The sequence below is a fragment of the Neodiprion lecontei genome, chromosome 3, assembly GCF_021901455.1.
Source record: "Neodiprion lecontei isolate iyNeoLeco1 chromosome 3, iyNeoLeco1.1, whole genome shotgun sequence".
Classification (NCBI taxonomy): Eukaryota; Metazoa; Arthropoda; class Insecta; order Hymenoptera; family Diprionidae; genus Neodiprion; species Neodiprion lecontei.
In genome coordinates, this window is record NC_060262.1 from 33217908 (window position 1) to 33239473 (window position 21566).

The 21566-nt window shown below is 40.8% G+C and overlaps 2 protein-coding genes across 14 annotated transcripts in view; one reads left to right on the forward strand and one right to left on the reverse strand.

Annotated features, from left to right (window-relative positions):
* Nucleotides 1-21566, reverse strand: part of LOC107219610 — a 98247-nt gene that overhangs the window by 16109 nt on the left and 60572 nt on the right. The window lies entirely within an intron of this gene.
* On the forward strand, nucleotides 5133-20699 carry LOC107219603 (ras-like protein family member 10B). 2 transcript variants are annotated; one of them, XM_046734804.1, is made up of 6 exons: nucleotides 5133-5442; nucleotides 6373-6533; nucleotides 15709-15945; nucleotides 18019-18222; nucleotides 19781-19927; nucleotides 20217-20699. In XM_046734804.1, the coding sequence occupies exons 1-5, from the start codon at nucleotides 5364-5366 to the stop codon at nucleotides 19904-19906; spliced, it is 807 nt and encodes a 268-aa protein (XP_046590760.1). In that variant the 5' UTR covers nucleotides 5133-5363; the 3' UTR covers nucleotides 19907-19927; nucleotides 20217-20699. The 2 variants fall into 2 exon arrangements, with proteins under 2 accessions (XP_046590760.1, XP_046590759.1); XM_046734803.1 differs by having other exon boundaries at nucleotides 19781-20699.

Here is a 21566-nt window from a genome sequence, read left to right on the forward strand (position 1 = left end):
TTACACCGGGGTGTGCATTTATATTTGAATTTTTCACGTACAAATTGTACAACGATATTTCACCGCAGGTTTGCCTTTGTGAAATAGTATACGCCGACCACGCCGATATCGGCTTCCTCATGGAATTTATGAATATACAAAATAAACGCGTACAGGGGTACGTGACTGGAATGAAATATGTTCAAGCCAGCGGGGAAAATTCCTGCCGGGGTTGCTATAAAATTGAGGTTGCTGTGAAATAGAAACGGCCATGGGAATAAATGTCGAAGCAAGGTGCAGGTGTCAGAAACAGTTGGGTCTGCACATTTCTTCGGCAACATCCCCCCTGTACCAAAGAAGCATTTGGTGGAAACATGAAAGTCGAAAATTTGCGGAACACCGCGAACTGGTAAATTGTCGCAGAGTTTTAAAAAAAATTCGGTATTAACGATGGGAAGTTTGTACAAACCGATAACTTGTACGGTAACCGAGGTGTATAATGTACGATGGATATATAACCTCGAGTCTGCAGGTTAATACACGGAGGATACAACGATGTTACGGGATCCACCGAGATCTCTCATGCATGCTATATCGAATATCAAATTTTACGGTCAATTTTACGGGTGCGAAAGACAGTTTCAAGAATATATTCTTCATACCCATACAGATGGTTCCAATCGTTGGGTACCGAGAGATTTTTCATTTGGTATGAACCGTTGGTGCAGGCATAGAGTAGACGTGTATGCGTATCGGCTGAAGCATCGCAATAAAGTTCGGTTTACAACCAGCAAGAATCGCATCCGAGCATGCATGTAGTATCGCATCTGCAACGTCTGCCGTTGAATCTGTAACAGGTGAAGGAGCAAGACCGTCGAAATTGAAAAAGCTCGATTCTCTGGTAGCCATGATACCGCGCACCAATAACGGCAATGACTGCTTTATCTGGTCGCTGAAAGCTTAGATTGTACTTCGGCCGCTTTGCGGAACGGAATGTTGAGGGTGTAACAGCGCGCCTCGTCGATCGTTGTTATTTTTGGTTATAGCTGTACAGCCAAGGAGCGATAGAATTTTCACGCAGACGGGTTCGTGGGGCCGATATTCAGAGGCAAGCCTTTCGGGCTGTTTGCCAAACGTACGATATGCGTTTGGAAGCGAATTTTGGCGCCCGGATAAATGCGCAGCCGCCACCCCAGCTCCCCTCGTTCCTTCTCGCCCCTTTCCCAGAGAGGGTCGCTTCGATCGGACCGAGGGAGGCAGTCAGCAGGGCTCTGACTCCTCGTGCCAGGCGATGCTGGATGCTACGCAACGAGCTTTTTCCAAAAAATATTTCCAGTTTATGACTGAAAACGCGGTCTCGGAGGTGTCGTTCGGTACGCTGGGGTAGTGAGCGGTGCGCGAGTAAGACTTTTTTCCGAAAGACGAAGCAGAGGAGAGGAGGAGAGAGGAGGCGAAGGTAGAGAAAAGAGAAAGAGAGAGAAAGAGAGAGAGAGAGAGAGAGAGAAAGAGAGAAAGAGAAGGGTAGATGGAAAGATAAGGAGGAGAAGGGAGAGAGATGAAGACTTTGCAATTGGATCTCTGGAGGAGAATACGACACGATGATTAGGAACTAAAATATAACGACGAAAGGTCGTGACCGGATGTGCTAACTCCAGTGCCAAATAATAGCCAAGTGATGAAACCATGATCCGGCAGTCAATTAGCGGGATATAATTAGTTGAGCGATATAGTGAATGGAAGAAATATCGCACATGTATGTTTTTCGTGTATGGTTATGTAATATAAGTCTAAGCTTTCGCTATTTTCACAAGCAATCACGCAAGCAATACGGACAGAAATTGAAAGCCAGAAAACTAAAATTTCTTATGTACGATACATAGCAATAACACGCTGGTGATTAATGGTCAAATGTGTGAAAAATATTAGAAGAGGGAAAAAGAAGAAGAGGTAAAAGAAAATTCTAAGCCACATAATAGAACGGCGCGTGAAATTACAAGTGTTGATTAATTTGAGACTATCGTCAAAGTGACCGGTCTAATTAACATTGGTGTCGCGATTGAAACCGGAATCCAATCGATATCTGGAATTACTGTTCGACAATAATTGGTAATAATTATAAATTGACAATTTAAAATAACGAGGCAGATATCTGGACGAAACACCTCCGTTTCAACCTGTTACGGCAACAAGGTGGTGATAAATTCAAGCAGTTATGACCTTAAATAAAGCAGTAAACAGACTGAGTCAGCGGTAAAGTATTGCGAGAAAAATTAAGCAAAACAGAAGCAAGCGAAGAAGTAAGAGAGAGAAAGAGAGACGAAACAAAACTACATTAGAAATATCAACAAGAAAATTGCCCGCTCGACGGTAGTAAATAAGACACATTATATGGGAATGACTTTGTTCAGCACCGAACGATGCACTTTTAATCGATAACCAATATCTCTGAACGGCAAAAGGGCCGGTTATAACTCGGGATAAAAACACCCTCAACGCCCGTAAGATACGATAGTTCTAAATTAATCAATATCAATTTCTCATCATTGGAACAAAAACTGCGAGTGGCCGAAGGCGGCGCAGCCTTCCGCCACAAAAACAATGCCGTAAGTAAAATAGTTTCACAGTAGGCGTGGATTTTACTGCAGCTTGTAATTCCGAATTTATTTTGAAGCCAACGTTACGCGCTGACGCTTGCTTCAAACATTTTTTTACGCCGAATGGACAATGCTTCAAGTCAGCCTCCAGATTTCGGTTTTTTGTTTCCCTCGTTTCGTGCCTTGCAATTAAAACCCACGTTTAATTTTTGCGCCCTTCAGCGTACACAGTAAACGTGAAAAGTAAACGAAAAGGGTATGTGCAGTAACTTAAACCCGAGACACGTACGTAGTTTTTTACTCCACTAGAAACTCCAGGGGAGAGGATATTGGCTATAACCATCTATTTCAACTTAATTCTCCAACCGAACTTAAATCTTATACGAGCATTATCTGGTTAATTACAGAAAATAATATCCTTTCCCAGTTCTTCACACGTATTCCGACATTATTTCATTGACGAGGGTACTTTTAGTCTCACTAAAGGTGAGGTGAGAATTTTCTCCCGATGATTTGTGAGTCTGATCAATATGTGACAATTCGCCGTGGGACGGAGCTCGTTTATACGCAGCAGATCCTGGTATAAATTGTCAAGTCAATATAAACACGGTAAAAACTGTCGCCCGAGCCGTTCGAGGGAATTTTTCTTCTGCGGTCAAAAAGATTTTACACCGTTACTATCGCATGGATCGACGATATCAATACAGGGAAATCGGCTGGTAGGTGCCCCGAAAAAAAACGCTGGATTCATGCGTTAAACTCTAACTGAGCAAATCGTGAGGCATACGTATAAAAAATAACGATATGAAATACAAAAGGCTTGGACATGCGTCTATCCGTAGTGATGCAGTGAAGTATGTATAACGTGCTTTTGAACTGTGCATCGTACTATATTGCCTCGAACGGTATCTACGAAATTGGGCATCATACGACGAATCTATCAAATTAGTTTCTTCCAAGAACATGATGTAAGGCTTTACTTTCCAATGGAGCTCGCGTCAAACAGCTAGCCTAAATTCTGTTCAACCTACAGTATTCAAAAATATCGTGTCAAAAAAGTGGCTAATCGTAAGAGACACGACATCGCACCGTGCCATCAAATTGTGAGACTTTCAAGGTATTATCAAGGTACATACGTAACAACGCTTGTAGATAAACCGATACCTCGCGATTTTCATAGAAATTCTAATCTCGCCTTTTCTCGAGAGGGTTGCACTAATATTTGCAGGGAAATCAATGGCGCGATATGTGGCTAGACCGTGTCTTAGGGTGTGCAGGACGGAAGTATCACGTTGTGTGCGTCATGTGCGCATATAAATTGTGCGCTTCAGGCGGGTGGATAAAAACGCGTTATATTTGGTGACAAAGAATTGTCACCCCGCATGCTTGACTGAGTCGGAAAAATCGAGACAAAGCACGTGGGCCATTGTCTCGAAATTAAACGTCATTTCTAACAATAAGATCGATTCGCAGACCGTACAAGTATGAACATGCGGCGATTCATCGTTGATCGCGCGGGGGCAAAAACTTATCGAGTAATTAGTAAATCAGATTTTGTTTTATTTCCGAGCACGGAAGAGAATTGAAAAAAGTTACCCAATTAAAAACTCGCCTTGAGCAACAACGAGCGGAGCTTTGTCCCGGTAATCTCTCCCGCGGCCTAGCGGGGTGCTAATGATAAACCGTTTAGAGGATTTCAAAGCGTTCATTAACACAGAGCAAATTCTAACCGGGTATACGCATTCGGGTCGTATACTTAATCATTCCGAAAACCGTAACTCGGCAACTAAGCTCTGAAGCTTTCCCGCGCGCTCGTTACACTGAAAAAAATATGGCACCGAGCTCCGCGCTTCAACCCATCTCCGACCGATCCATTTAGGCTTCGTTCGACTTCGTTCCATGCACGAGACTCGAATGAAGAAATCGAGGAATCCTTCGAAATTGCGTATTCCGCGGAAAGTTTTCGGTGAATTTCGCCACTCAACGCCGGCAGATAGGCAACCGATGACAGCGTTTAAATATGCAGGAGTACAAGATGTAGCTGCGGTTGCCTATCCGCTGGCGTTGAACGGCGAAGTCCTCCGAAAACTCTCGGTATATCGATTCCAATTTCAAGCTCCAGAACATGAGAAATTAGTCAATTCTCTTGTTATACGTACCAAGGATTAGGAAAAAGTTTCGGTTTGGTAGTACGAAGCGAACAATGTAACACTGCTTCACGCCTCATTTCTCGAGTCCGGGGTGAATGTCGCTGTTTGGATAACATACGTGACAACCTTTTCGCACCGTGCACCCGGGTTCCCTCAACGCCCCTAATTGGCCACCCGGACTGATGGACAACGATCGTTGCAACACTCCGTGTCACCTTATTACGTACATGTGAGGTGCGGGCGGATTCGTTGCGTAGGATGTTTTTGGGGAAAAGGAGGAATAGGACGACCACGGGGGTTGGTTAGAGTGCGAAGGGCGGTGGGAGGAAGGGGTAGGCCGGTGGCCCCCCGCCTTCTGGCCCTCATCGGCCAAGCCAAAGACAACGGAATCTCGTATTCAGAGGCAGTCGGCGCGCAACCCTCCACCGAGAAGGGCGCATTCGACCACGCGGAATTCGCGAGTTTTCGGCGGGGAAATCTTAGTGGATTAGAACGAAGCCTTAACCTGAGGATTATGTTTGCGAACGAATGCTGGCCGACTGATAACGATAAGAGGATTCGTTTTTGTTGATCAACGAATTATTTTTCACTTTTTCATTCATTTTCTTGTAACTTTTGTTCTACTTAATTTCATTTTTGGATGGACGCCACGGGGGCGTCTGCAGCAGGAAACGCGGTGTTACCGACATCCGCGTCGTTCATCAACAAGAACCTTCTGGGTAATTGAAAGAGAGCAAAAAAAAAGAAAGAAAAAACAATATCAGTTTATTAGCGAAAAAGAATAAACCTCCTTTAAGAATAACCTTCAAACGGAATAAATATATGCAAACTGAAAAAAAAAATCTGTGCGTGACATTCTAACGTCAATCAATTTTTTATAAACTATTCGTATGTTTGTACATCATTAAAATGCAAAAGACCAAACTGCAAAAAACAATTATAAATTATCCAGACGTAATTTCATTAATGTTTAATTTTCATGGATGATAACAATACGGTTTAATACCTACGGTGGTTATTCTAAAGAACGCCTGAAAAAGTTTGGAATTGAATTTGGGTATTTAGCCGGTTTCAATCTAGAACGTGATCGCCGTATACAGGCTTCTTCGCTTTCACGGCGATTAAACTAAATTCAGGTGCCCCGTGAAACTGCCTGACCGCGTGACACGCTCCGTTAAATTGAGATTAATTTACAAAGTGAAATTGTTTTAATTTCGTGAAAATTTTGTTGTTTCGCGTACTGAATTCAATAGGGGAAACGTCCCCACGGTGAGCGACGGGGAATGAGTTGAAAAATTATCAAACATTATTACTGCTGTGTACAATTTTTTATTTTTTTTTTTTTACAAAACTTACTCACGGAATGAACAAAACAGCACGACACTTCAATTATGCTGGTTAAAACGTTACTCGTATGTTTTATATCCTTACGGATTTCGTTCCCAATTTTTAGTCGAAAATAAAACCACTCAATTTTCAGCGGCTTATGTTATACACGTTCTTCGATGAACCTTACTCACGATAAAAGTTTCCAACTAAGTTGAAAGTGGCAAAGCTTGGCATCCCTGTAAACCATCCCGAGATTCGAACGCCGCGCCGCGAATATAATGATCTCTGCTGCTTTTATATATTGAATTTTAAACCTTCAGAGCTGGACCTCGACTATTTGGAGAGGAGAGGCGGCGAGGTAATCCCGTGCGAAAATGCAGACAGTGGTTCGAAGGAGGAGGAAAGCCCGGCGGACAGTCTCGACCGAGTAAAGGTCGTCTTCCTCGGGGCACCGGGAGTTGGGAAATCCAGCATCGTCAGGGTAAGTGGATAATTGTGTAACATCCATGAAAGTGGGACTTGGGAGCTTGTGAACTTGAGGAGCTGCAGACTCGCGAAAATTGAGGACTGAAATACCATGTGAAACATCGCGCAGAGTCTTACGAAAACCGTCCGTATTCTCCGACCAAATTTAATACGAATCCATTTCCCGCGAATATTTCAATCGTTCAGAGTCTGTTGCAAGTGTATATTTGCACCATGATTCGCAAGTTTGTTCAGCCATATCCGCAATTTTCATACTCAAACAGAATACACGCGGTTATACATTCGTAGACGCGAATTTCAAATCCAATGTAAATTTTCGCTCGTGTAACTGCAGTAAACATTTTTATAGAATTTATCACCGCAATGCAGATATGACGGCGATGTCACTGTTAATTAGATGTTATTCGGGAATCGTTTCAGTTCCCGATGTAATTTACGTCTACTATTCGTATTCTGCTAACTACTAACTGGTGTTACAAACTGAAACAAGCAAGTGATTCTGTACAACAATATTCATCGAAACGTTGTGCAAGGATTTGAGAATCAAATTAAACCGGTATTCCATGCCCTTCGAATATGATAAATAGTAAAATCAATCGCGTTTCCACTGTGGACGATTTTAATGAACTATAAGACAACGAATTGCGGGTCTACTTAAGTGACGTATAATGCTAATTGAGACGGGAAAAAATGGTAGATTGTGTAAATTAATTTCCAGCCAACTCCTTAAGCAGATAATCAACGTCAAATTTATTTCTACGTAATATTGCTTCACATTTAGTTTTGAGTTTTGTGATTCGCTTACCTTGTTTAAACTTCAAAATTCACAGACTCGAGCGATGCCTGACCTGCGTTTGTGCACTGGCTTAAGCTATCAACAATGATTGGATTTTCCACAAGGTCGACCGCAATAGAATACGTAGAAACAGGTTGCTTTCGAAAATATGTACTTCCTCAAACTTGTATACTGCCAAATAAATTTCAGCATTTGTGCAAGCTTCGTAGAATTTTCTACCACATGATAAATATTTTCCAAACGAATTATAAAACTTTAACAGAACAGTAAAAGGGTTCCAACAATATATAATATGTTTCGGAAATGTGAAAATGATACAGGCTGTCTCGCTGAGACGCACTCGTATTGCTTTTGGTATACAAGACAAATTCTAGCGATCTTCTAAGCAGCAGGCAGAAACTATTGTAATAAGCGATTTCGAGGCGTTCCGAACTCGACAAAATCCCAGGCCAGACTGGCTCTACTTGGTCTCGACGCCGCAAAGATAAGTTTCATGTAATTATTGACGAAAGTGAGTCAAGTACCGTATCTACCCTCTGTTACGTTACAAATTCAAAATTTAAAATCGATGCTTCTATGATCTTACGAGTAAGACGAGAACGATGCTGGATAGCAAGCATAAAAAAGGTTCGTTATTTTAGAGATCAATAGATTGTTCGAAATCATTCCTAAAGTTGTTGTTGGAAGGTGGAAAGAAAGAGAACAGAAAAAATAAAACGAATTACTGGAGGAGATGAACGGAGAGATGAGAAAGTTATCGGTTGACCAGTCAATTTTTCGAGAGATGGAATCCTCCGGTCGGTCCCTTCAGCGTTCGCTGTTTATTCTTTAGTATTTTGATTGAAACAATTGTTTTCATTACTCTGCTTTGGCGTACTTCTTTCGCTTGTGCAAAAAAAAGAAAAATAACCGAATAAATGACAAGTTTGATTCGGTCTTGTTGGTAGACATTCGACATTGTATTATAACGAGGATAACTGTAGAAATAAAATTCGAGGTCTTAAGCTCTAGTTCCAATATCTATTAAACAATACTAATACTCGTTGCATGTATCGCAGCGTCTGTTTTAGGAGAATAATCAAACATGAGAACAGCCGCTGATGTAAAAGCTGGCTGGAAATATTTTTAATAGAAAGAACGGAGTAAAAAGGCCCTAAGTGTTTTGTACTGTACTTTAAAAATCATATTATGCCCGGAAGGTGATGAGAGACAATCTTTTCTCTCGCATTTCGACAGTTCGTTATGACAGTAATTTGACGACTCGAATAATTATATTGAAATTGTTTATTTTTATTTATTTTTTTTTTTCTTCATTTGAGCTCAAACGTCTCTTCGTGTATGCTTCTCTTTTATCGCTGTTTTATTTTTACTGAAGCTATCGGTAGAATGATCGTTAAAGATATCAATCGACAAATTTTCGTTTAATAGACGTTTTTTCTCATAAAAGATGTAAACAAAGCCAAAATACTGATTACTGTATGCTATAGGATAAAATAGTAGTTCGACCATTTGCACTTAACGACAAAGGTTGGGAGAACTCTGGCAGGAGCTTGTATTTTAACTGCGCAGATACGAGGTTGAGAGGACTCGGTATCAAACAAGGACGTTGCCATTCTTGCTGGCCACCGCAGCATTTAATTAAAGCATGCAATTTGTGAGATAGAAATTGTTTACATCGGTAGCCCGCGCCGCTTTATTCCCCGAAGGAAGTTATCGATTTGACAAAATATCCTCGAGAAATGCCGGGGTAACCCAGTTGCGATGGAAGAGTGACGAGTCACCTACGATTTCCAGAAGTTTGAAAATTACACGACGAAACAAAATCCGAGAGAGGAAAACTCTCGACTTATAATCCATCGCTATTATCCGTCGTCCCAGTTAACTTGGAAAACTGAGAGAAAATGGCCAGCTCCTGTCTTGTCGGAAGAGGATTGGGGTTTTTATTTTTTTTTTTTTTTGCATTTATCGAGCTCTGCAGGGCTGCTCGGGAGAGTTTATGTGTATTGTTGGATCTAGACTAGCCGTCAGTTCGAAGCGGCTAGCTGCTTCGGCCCTCAGTGCTGAGAGTCTTCACTTCTGGGAAAAACTTTGAGAATTCGATTCTGCGTTCCCGTATCTGACAGGACTATGCGGTAACAATGGTTTTTATACGTGAGGCGACTTGAAGCTAGTTATAATTTCACCTCATTTTTTCCCCACTTCCGATACGAGATTTGGCACTGTAGCGTCACGTAGGGTATAGACCGGAGGTTTTTCTTGTAAAAAAAAAAAAAAAATAAACTAAACCCTACCAAAAGACGGTGTGAAACATCCTGCGTCGTGGAAGAAAGACCTGGGGGGAGACTGTGATGTGAATTGAAAATTACGAAGCACGAAAAGACGAATAATGTTGCGAGAATACCGAAATCTTTTCACCTTGTGTTAAAGAATTGCGGAGCGACGGAGCGACGATAAATCAAACCTTCTGGCAATAGCCCCGGAGGAATAGGGAAATAATGAATGTTGTTTGATACTTTTCTCATCTGCAATCCCGCACGCAAAACTTCATCTAACACCATTTGGCCCAATTTTCCTGGGGTGATTTATCTTGAGGGTATATACGAAAGAGACATCCAACGCGTATTCTTCGAACGGTTTTCCAATGTCTGAGGAGCCAAGAGATGTCACCCAAGCTTATCCTGAGAAAACAATGGCAGACTTATGATACCCCTTGCGAGCAACCTCATTTCAAGTTAAGGAAGTGTATCTAAATCACTAATAAGCGTAGATTTCCGCTTGGAATTGCCGGAGCTGATAAACGGGAAAAGTAAACAACGAGTCAACTTTTTCTGGAATATAAAATGAGAAAAACACAATATACAACAAAAAGAGAAGAAAAGAACGTAGCTTTCGTAACTGTGAATGATTGATGATACAATTGAGCATGTCATATTCATCCGGTGTTATAATTAAGCTCAATCTTCCGCGCTGTAACGTGTCTACGCATATCATTCAAAGGCTCAACTCGCAAGCACCAACTCCAATATTCTGAAGCACCGATCTCAAGAAATTAAGCGTGGGCTTACGGGATTTCGCCTCCGAAGTAATCGCTTATGAACTGAAATTAACGAATGAACAAACGGTTAAAAACCGCGCACAAAGGAGTGCTCCGAAGAGTGGGAAAGTTTAACGAACACAGTCGTACAGTTCGCGCTTTTTAGGGTGAAACTTACTTTTCCCCCCCTTGGTTTGACGGTAGAAATCCATCGGCTGATTCCGTTGGTGTAAAAGCACGGACGGGGTGGAGGATCTTTTTTTTTTTTTTGAGGTGAAAAAACAACCGGGGATGAACTTCATTGTGGGTACATACATACCTATATACCCAAAGAAATTTCATCCTTTCGAGCAACTTTTATCGACCGCTGTGCAGGACTTCTCCTGCGGGTAAAGTTAGATTGAACCACGATGCTTGAGCGATGCTGCTGATTGTCAACTTTTTCGAGGGGGGTCACGTGGGCTCAACCCTATTGGACGAGGTTCGATGGAGTTCGGAGGGTAGGTGGAAGGTATATCGAATGTCTTCGAGTCCGCCGCCCGTAAAGCTTCGTCTCTGTGTACCTACTTTTGGCCAGGAGCTACAGAGATGGTGCGAAATGACCCTTCCAGCCGACCTTTCGGCTACTCTATCTTGTCACCCAAAAGCCACCCCGTCTCCTCTTATCTATGGATGTCCCGAGTTTCGAAGCCGATGCTGGGTTCGCTTATACTGCGTCAGTGTGTCCGCTCCGTGTCAAATTTGCTATGTGTGTATTGGGGACGAGAGAAAAAGGAAAAGGGAAAACACGTTAGAAAATCACCATTTTGGAAATCACCATCAAGAGACTAGCGATTACATAAAAATTGCCGCTGCGGCTTACCGAGATGTGCTTTTTCCCTTTATATATGGATACAGAGGTAACCCCTGAATCCGAGTTTAGGAGGTCGAATATATTAGAATTATTTTAAAACACGACGGGACTTGTAAAGTGGAAGGTGGGAAGTTGCTGAGAAAAATACACGATATTGCGGATTATTTTTGTAGCTTTCACGCACTTTGACTATGATTATATTTACAGCCTTTCATAAATTATAATATTATACCTATACACGCTCATTTGTAAGGGTTATGCATTTTTTGCGAACGACTCCACGTCATCGTCCGTTGACATATCACGCTAGATTTCCGCAGCGAAAGAAAAAAAAAGGAAAAACTTTCGGAGGATCATCCGAATGTTATTATACTCTATGCAGTGCGGATGCGTGTTAAGCATGATCACTCGAGAGTGCTTTTTTCTAGAATGAGGCACTTTTGACGTGCTAGTATATAAATTTGCGCGGTGGAAATTGCACAGCCCACTCTTCAAAGAGCCTTTAGAAATGAACGAGTTTAATTTTCTTTCACGGACTTAAAAATTATTTTCAAAGTGTCAGTTGACGGTATAAAAAAAAAACAGCCCTGGATTACCCGTTGCATGAATTACCGCCACTTTGAGAATCTTCTTGTGTTTTCGGGCTTCCGCATGAGAGTTTAGGATTCATCCAGAATCGCTTCGAAAATCCCATTTTATATACATTCACAAATCCTCAAAGACACCTCTCATTTCGAATTTACGGTTTGGCGTACAATTTCTTCACGGTTTCGCAAGTGTGGGTATTTCCGCAACCTCTGAAAGTCCCCCGAGCTTTTTTGCACGTATCATAAAATGTTACGGTATCGCTTCTCTTAGCATTAGATATTGTCAAAACAGAGGAAGAATGTCTCTGAAAAAAACAAGTAACTTGTATGTTGGTTAGGAATATAATTGATCAACGTGTGAAAGAAATTAAATTCAATTATGAGAAATTGTTCCACAGCAATTTATTAATATTTCGTGTCAGGATTTTACCCTCAACATGGAGCAATCGCTGACAGGAAGTATGGTGAATGGTAGATTAATTTGAAAGCGTATAACATAATAATTACTTGTCCCTTGAACTTGTTGAAAAAGAACTTCATTCTTATTTACTTTTTGTAAATAACCCACCTATCCATGTATTGGCGATCAGAAAAATATTCGACTTATAAATCATACCTTACAAATCACCGCCTTCCATCGTCTCTTTATATCCCCGACGCAAAGGAACTCATTTCCTGTACGTGATTGACTTCCGTTAATTTCCTAACGCGGTTCCGTTCCCGGAATTACATCTTGTTGATCGAAATCTCAGAGATCATTTCGAGTTGTTTGAGTTGGCCCAACATCGATACCGAAAAAAACTTGTTCGAACCCACATTGACAAAATAAAGAGACTGGCTCGCGGAACGATTGCAAATGAGAAAAAAATGGCACGGATTTTGAAGGAACTACATCGAAAGTCAGATCTGCTGATATGGCCGATGAAAATTTATATTGCAAAGAGAAGTCGATATGCGTAAAAACGCATCGATGTTCATTATCGCACATTCACTTCGAAATTCGGATTGCACCAGATCACCCACCAATTAGGTGAACGGTCACCTCGATAAAACGAACCGAGTGCTATGACAACAAGTTAACAAAGCTACCGACAAAGAATCCCCGGCTGATTAAACACCGGTAAAACAATTCCCTGAAGCAATTTCGGCTGTGAAACTGAATCGAAACTACCGAATCCGGTCACGTGCTGCGTCGCTGAATGCAGAACAGGGCTGAAGATTGCATCATCAAGTTGGAACGGTTGAAGGACCATTATTCCAGGTGTTCTCTACAGATTTTCTAATTTCCGTCTCCCTCGACATGTTGCTTCTCCCTTGATTCTGTTTTGAATATCAATTAAATCTTTCTACAAATTCCTTGTCGTACACGTGTGAACGTTTGCGCAAAGTCATGCGATGCACGAGATGAGATCGGGTACAAATCATGGTACGCGATGTGATATTAGGATGCTCTTGGCCTCAACGCAAGTCCAATTAATCCTGCGTGCCGCGCATGGGGCCAGAAACTGGCGTGTCGGTAGATTTCGCGTTTCTGCAACTGCAATGAGAAGAAGAACTAAGAAGACGATGGAAAAGATGCGCGGAATAGAGGTGCACAGATATAGGCGAGTAGCGCGGCGGAGATTCCGCGGTATAAGGCTGATACCATCGTATTCGCGTACAGGTTGCACAAAAGTGATACATGTATGATATAATACGCATGGATAACGGGTACATACGGACTGAGTGGGACGTGCATTTCGACCGATCCTTGCCAGAGAGATAAGCTCGAAAAGCTTCTTTTCATTTCCTTTCAGAGATGCAAGTCGTCGGTGGTTACATCAAAAATTTGTTACAGTGACAGCAAGAGTTGTTTAAGACTTACGGAAATCTGTCCTATTAAGCTACTCCCGCCGGTTTGCGGAAGTGAAATTTCCTGCGCCGAAAAACATCGCGTTCTTTACAGGAAAAAGCATCTTGGTCATGGAAAAAGAATATCCAGTTCTTACGCTCTGTGCCAGATTTCAATGGCAAGAATTTGTTACGTTGGCGGCTTTTTGCATCACCTACTGAGGTCGTATAATGTCTAAGTCTTTTGAAGCTTTAAGACCATGAAATATCACAGATAAGTGAAAGATGTATTCGATTTCCAAAATATAATTACCACACGTATTGGAAATCGTTGCTAGAAGGGAAAGGAACGAACGGTGTAGTCATGCTCTGAAAGTTGGAAGAGGAAGTCTCGATCATTGCACGGTGAAAGGACTTTTTGAATAGGAATATGTAGTACTTGGACTGAAGTGGCCTTGACTTTTAGGATCTTTTAAAGCTTCTTTTCAGGACCCAGTCTTACATCTCTTATTCAAGTTTCTTATTCTTGCCATTGTGTAACGCGCTTTACCTCGCCAACCTCAAAGTGGATACAAAACCTGACTTGGCGTTCGGAATACATGCTAAAAATATTTCATTTATCAAATGGTGCTTACACGATGTAGTTTAGAGGTTTATGTAAGGGTATAGGACAAACATAAAAGGGGGAAAAAGTAAATCCACGGTCACTTCCAAGATAGCGGAGAAAATAACTGCTGGCTATGATTTATGTGTCTTTTTAACCGATGCTGCTTGTCGGATAATCCTGCTGTCTCAGGATAATCGTGTGCTTTGCGTCAGTGATTATACAGTGGTTCGGTTATTCTTCATTTGTAACGTACGCGACATCGTTGAACGAATGAATCAGGGCCGCGTGTTACATGCAATCCTGACTATGTTTTCATGATTTTACATACGAATGTAATTTCGAAGTTATAGTATAATATATGATACGACCGTTCGATATCTGGCAACTGTATAGTTAGAGATGAATAAGTTTCGCATCTCTATGTATGAGGAGTTAATTTATACGAATCATAAGCGTCGATCCTTGTACCTTCGGAAAAAGCTTCGATTGAATTGTTCACGACTGTGACGTAAAGGCTCGGCGGAATTCCTGCGAACTTTTTACCACATCGACAAAGTATAGCCGGTAATTAACTCATATCAGCACAAATTCTTAAAATCGGTGAGCAAGGGATTTAAGTTATAGGATTGAAATGAGCCTGGCTCTTGATCCAAATGACCAATTCTGTTGGCGATCGGAGGAAAAACCTTTCAGTCTGGAGATTTATATTCCATTCCGAGCTGTCACCGGATTAGATATCCATTCATGTTCAACTACGTTATCCGTGATTGGTATCGACTCGTTGATCGTTAGTCTGAAAATGGCTAATCTACATCAACGCACCTTCTCGCAGTTTCTTTACAGCGAAAGGAAACCAAATCCGCCCGTATTTATTTCAACCGTCGTCTTTAGCCCGCACCCTAAACCCTTCGCCAAGACTTATAAATATAAAAATTGCTTCGCACAGCTGTCTTCTCCGAGCCACTAGAATCCTCTGCTCGTTTCCCTTCTTCGTTCGTGTTTTATCATATTTTTTTCTCTGAGTAATTCAGGGGAAAAAAAACTTTTTTAAAAGAAGTGTATATATCAGGGCACAGTAAGTTTTCTGAATTCATCCCTTCAATCTCCATATAAAATAGTCTCCACCTTCAACACGGTTCGTCACTTTACTTTATAAGTATAACACTTTTTCACCTGAGAAAATTGTTCGAGCTGCATTAACGTCGTTTCTAGTCTGATTTCTCACATAGGCATCCAGCCTCCAGGATCTTCTTTAAAATGCGAATGCGTTGTGTATTCGTGAATCGAATAGCTATACGGTATTACATACAGACCTGTGTATTTTCAACGTTAAAATCTCAGGTGAAACGCGTCGCGTTCCTTAGTTACCAAGTTTCGATTGACACCTGTCTCGGTTCGGCGGATCAGGAAAGAATACATTATCTACCGCTGATATATTTTCACGCGTCATTTATTCCTTTCAGCAATTCGTCTGGAGCGAATTCTCCGAGGAATACAAGCCGACGGAACGAAGAGAGACATTCTACCCGAGCGTTGTGCTGGCGGATCGACTTTACGAACTCAAGATCTCAGATCTACCCGCCATTCCATATTTCCCCGTCAGTTCACACCTCGAATGGACCGACTTCCGTTACTATGGATTGAGGAGCGCTACTGCCTATGTCCTCGTCTTCGACCTGAGTAATCAGGACACTTTTCAGGTGAGCGTACGTGAATATAGCGTCATTCATTTTTTACCGTCAGATATATTGGATACTTATTTATTTGTCCGACAACGCTAGAAGCTGACTGCAAATACTAATTGCCGTTGCTATTATTAGTTACTGCTTGGAATGAAAAGTACAAGCTAATGCGTAGATCCGGTTGGTGTATTGATGATTCTATCGTTGTGCATTGATGCAGTGGTCTGTTAATAACCGTATCCGACGGATGGTAAAGGGATGGTACAGTACGTTTTGTCTATCGGAATGAACGACGTTGTGAATGCCCAATCTGAGTTAGGGTAGCCAAATATATTAATCGATCAAATCTGACGTCGATATCTTCTTCCCTACTCACGTTGTGTCGTCGCCAATACGTCGAATCGTTCGAATGTTCAATACTTATGCATTGATCGTGTACCCGGATTCCATGATTTACGTATATGAGAATAATAATGACGAACGCTCCGTTAAATATACCCAAATACAAAATGAAGGTCGGAAACAGAAAAGATAAATTGATTTACCATTTTACAGAAAACGGTGGATTTGAAGGAACAAACAGGTGGGATTCCTCGTAAACAGTTTCACAAAAATCTCGATGCTGCATAAACTTACGACGTTGCTTATTCAATTTTTTTATGCTACACTGATATCAAGTAATTACCGTAGCGACAAACTTCTCCGGGATTCTTGTTATAGGATGTTGACGTTTGATAACTTTTTTACCTTACTCGTCTAGTTTACATATAAAACTTCTGATGGTTCGCTACTTTCATCTGATATAAAATATTTATAATTCAGAAGTCTATCCAGCCGGCAATCATAAAATGTTTGTACAAACTTCATTTTCGCGTATTGCCCGAGGGCTTGAAGATTGCAGACTCTGTACTTTGAATATTCCTGTTTTCTTTTTCCCGACATTGCTTATTTTCTCTTCTACTCGAGCGATATTTCAAAAATCTAATATTATACGCAAATACAAATGTATACGCTTCTCTACAGATAATAAAAAAGTGAGATGAATCCCCAAAGTGAACATCGATAGAATATCAAGAAAAAATGACAGGCTTATTTCAAAATCGTCGAGGAAACTTATTACCTTATAAAAATCGAATTATGTACTGCTTCTGGATTCAAGACTGTATTATCCTTTTCGGCGAAGTGAACAATTCGCTTTTCCGCAAAGTTCCTAGTAGGCCGAGCCCTTTCTCCAGGCTTGTCGCGCTGCCATATTGCAAATACCTGTGGAACGTGACTCTTTCCGTTGTGTGCGAGAAACCGTAGGGCCCATAAACGTTCCTGTGATCCTTTAAGTTCTTTGAACCAACCTCTGCTAGAGCTTTCTCTTGTACCTTTCAAAAATTAACCCCTCGCAAAAGTATTCGGTTCCCGCGTGTTCGTGGCTCAGCTTAGAAATCCGAGACGCGCGTGCAGCCAATGTCAAGTTCCTCATAAATCCTCGACAGATCGGACATCCTGTAAGTCAAGGATGTAGGTTCGTCTCAAGGGCTGAAAAAAGTCAAAAGACTCACAACCGGGGCGGCAAACAATTTACGTATTTCGAACCAAACGTATAATTCCGGACTAGTAGTTGAGTCCTTCGGGACACGCTATTTTCTACACCAATTCGGGTTGACTGTCTATCTGTAGAAGGGAAGACCTAATAAAAATTTCCCAGAATCCAATTACTGGCTTTTATTACAGCCACGACAAATGGAGGTGACTGCAATCCGGACTTTTATTACGAATTCACTACAATTAATTTTCCGACTTTCGTGCAGTAGACGTTGAATAATATCTCATGTAACAACGCGTTACGAGACAAAAACGCTTTGAGCAAAGGATGAAATGTAGCAAAAATACCGGGGTAAAAGAGACTGAAGAGATCTTCTTGCAAACGTTTGGCAACTCCCTGTTTTCATACCGGAATCGTAGTAGACAAATAAGTAAAAATGATATATAAAAACCGGAAATAAAGGAAACGAATCATTTCATGTCCCGCGAACTCGAAACGCTCTTTTTTATCGAAAGAAAATTATTTCAGATGACGAACTGGTTCGTGTGTTACAGTACATCAGAACCCTCCGCGAACAAATTTACGAAGCACGAGATATGAGAGGAGTTCCTCTCCTCGTCGTTGGGAATAAGCAGGACAAACTTTCTGCCAGCGTAGCTTCCGGCACGAGGTACAGAGACATCGTCAATTTGGTACGGAAGCACTGGAGGTGCGGTTACGTCGAGTGCAGTGCCAAATTCAACTGTCGGGTCGTTCAGGTAACTGCATACGAAGTCATACCAATATTATAAGATGTAATCGTAAAGCAGCGCATTTTTTTAGGAATTTGCACTTTGCTACAATCCTTTTTAATTTGAATGCACATCTCGAGGTAAAATCTGAGTAAGTCGAACGAAGCTGTGGAAAATAATGACAAATCATCGTAAATCGTTGACTTTTAGTGAAACAATGGTCGTCGTATCAGCTGTAAAGAAACGAACAGAGACCGGGGTGAAAAGTAAGGGTGATGTTGACGTCACGTATAAAGAATGAGTGATAGAACGATCTGTCTTGGACGCGATAAGACCGTCTTCAAAAAGGTCAAACGTAAACTTTGAATATATATTAGCCCGGGTTCAACAACTCAGTCGAAAGGTTGCGTGTATAAATCGATTTTTAAATCAATCACGGTTGGGCGCATATTTCCAGAACGCTATTTCTCTTCCATTTTTCATGCTACTTGTCTTTGTTCTTACAAGTATTTTGACAGCGTGTTTTCGAAACTGGGAGTAAAATATATCATGTTGAAAAATAACGACGGCGAAAACAAATATATTGTTTATAAAATTTGAACACGTCGGTGAAAAGTTTTCGTTGCTAGATGACATTTCATGGTAAACCTGGAGTATCAGTGTCACTTTGCAAGCACCTTCCGACCCTTTTGCATTCACGTCACCGTAGGAATGCCAGGGATATAAGAGTTGAGGGAGGGGCGGCTAAATTTATCACATAATATTAGAAAAGGGGTGAAACTCTATAGGACAGAATGTGATAAGGGTGAGGAAGGACGGTCTAAGGTGGTGGAAAATAGTGTGTCGTAATATTGGGGTGGACCGGAGACGGAAGCCGTTGGTGAATGATGGGAAAAGATTTTTGCTTTCACTAGATTTTCGGAATACCATAATGTAAGAAAGAAAAGGTATCGAAAATCTAGAAATGAGGCAGCGAAACGGTATACGAAAGTAATTTTCAATACGAGGAAATATCTATTCAGCTTCACACTCGAACCAAAGTTTACCCTTGACTCCCTCGGCAGAGAAACTTGCTCAGCAAGTCAAGTGAGTAAGTACGAAAGACATTTTCTCGAAATCTCAAACACGCGCGACTCGTATCATTGTTCAAAATTTTCGGCAGTCGATGGCGTTGGATAAGTTCTTACCATTAATTAAAACAGGAAAAAAAGGTGTCTCAGAGTCAAAATTAAGATCAATAAAATACAGTTACACAAACAAAATCGGGATATCGATTTGGTAGACTCGATGAAATGATATACCAGCTGTTCTCCGATAATATCAAAACACCGAAGCTCAATTTCCGGTACATTCAAATCGGCTATCGCAATGGGACGATACGTCGAAGCTTAAGTTATCCAAATATCTCGTTCAAGTAGCAGAATACTTTCTGTGACGCAAGAGACGCAAAACAACAATTAATATGGGCTTGGGTCACCGGTAGAGGCGTTAGAATCAGCACAATTAATAACGACCCTACAGCTGCAGTGCGACATATGTGGGCTCTTGCATTATACATGGATTCAGTGTACCGAATTAATTCCAGGTGTTCAGGGAATTAATGAAGGGTATCCAGGCGGTGGAAGGAAGACCACCCTCACCGTCGCCGACGCCTTCGCAGCCGCTGAGAGCTCATCCCCATAACTCGAGCGAGAAATGTATTTTTCTTTGACATTAGAGGAAATTTTCTAAGGTATTCAAAGACGCGAACAATCACGATGTATTCCCCTTTATTGTCAGAGGCTCAGTTTGAAAAGCAGTATTAAATTTCGGCCCCAAATACGCAGCTCAAAACTTACGCAAGATCCCCGTTATGCGTGTCGTATATTATATATACATATACATCCATACATATATATCTATATATATATACATGTATATTTTTTGGAAAAAGTCGGAGAGAAGTAAGCTCCATATCTCATTATATTCGCCAAGTTGCCACACGATTAGGCATAATACCGTTCAATCGCGTTTTACCCCAGGATCTAGCCCATCCTCAACTTATACAGATCGATCAGACCTGGATCATCAGTATCGCGTCTCAAGTTCTGATATATGAGCTGTGAGCACACACAATTAGGAGTCCGATTTCGGGTGCGTATTACCGTTCAATATCCAGGCAACCCTTGCCAAACTCTCCAGCGGCTTATAACAACTCCCGGAAACCCGAGACTTCACCCTGCAGGTAGGCTGAGGAAAGTAGGGATGAGAGCGACTAGGTGAAATGGCGTATCGCATGTTGAATACGTATTATACTCATCAACGGATAAAAAACAATACAACATACATGTAATATAAAAATATAAGTTATACCGCGTCGTTACCCGTACACATATACTAGAGTGTTTCAAACAAACCGACTTTTTTTTTCGAACAACATTGACAAATCTTCCGAGCGTCCCTCAAAAATGACCTCGGTAAAATATGAGCTCTTAATATTGATATTTAGAGGCGGCGATTCTCAATTTTCTATTTCCCATTTAAATAACATGGGAAAAATTTTTTTTTAAATTTAGAATCTTACTGCTCGAAAACGAATCAGTGTGAAGATATAAATAAAACATGTTCTTGTAGGAAATTTTACGCTCTACAAAAAAGATCTGAATAAAGGTTTGCGTAAGGTAAGTCGTTTCGGAGTTATTAGGCCTCAAACATCGAACCGTTTGAATTAATGATGTTATTAATTTATAAATGCTACAAAACTGACTCATATCGTTGATTAATGAAATTTGTTAATTAACATTTCATTGGAAGTCTATGGTTTTAATTTTAAAATCAATAATATTGTGTATTTAAGTGATATGAGTCAGTTTTGTAGCATTTATAAATTAATAACATCATTATTTCAAACGGTTCGATGTTTGAGGCCTGATAACTCCGAAACGACTTACCTTACGCAAATCTTTATTCAGATCTTTTTTGTAGAGCGTAAAATTTCCTACAAGAACTTGTTTTGTTTATATCTTCACACTGATTCGTTTTCGAGCAATAAAATTCTAAATTTTTAAAAAATTTTTTCCCATGTTATTTAAATGCGAAATAGAAAATTGAGAATCGCCACCTCTAAATATCAATATTAAGAGCTCGTATTTTACCGAGGTCATTTTTGAGGGACACTCGGAAGATTTTTCAATGTTCTTCGAAAAAAAAAAATAGTCGGTTTTTTTGAAACACTCTAACATATACAACACAAGATATTAAATCATTGTACGCCATTATAGGGGTAGATCCGCTCAAGCAATAGTACCTATATATATTTTATTAATTGTTGAAAAGTTAATAATCATTAGCCTGTAAGTGATTACTAGACGGTGAAAACATTAAATAATAAT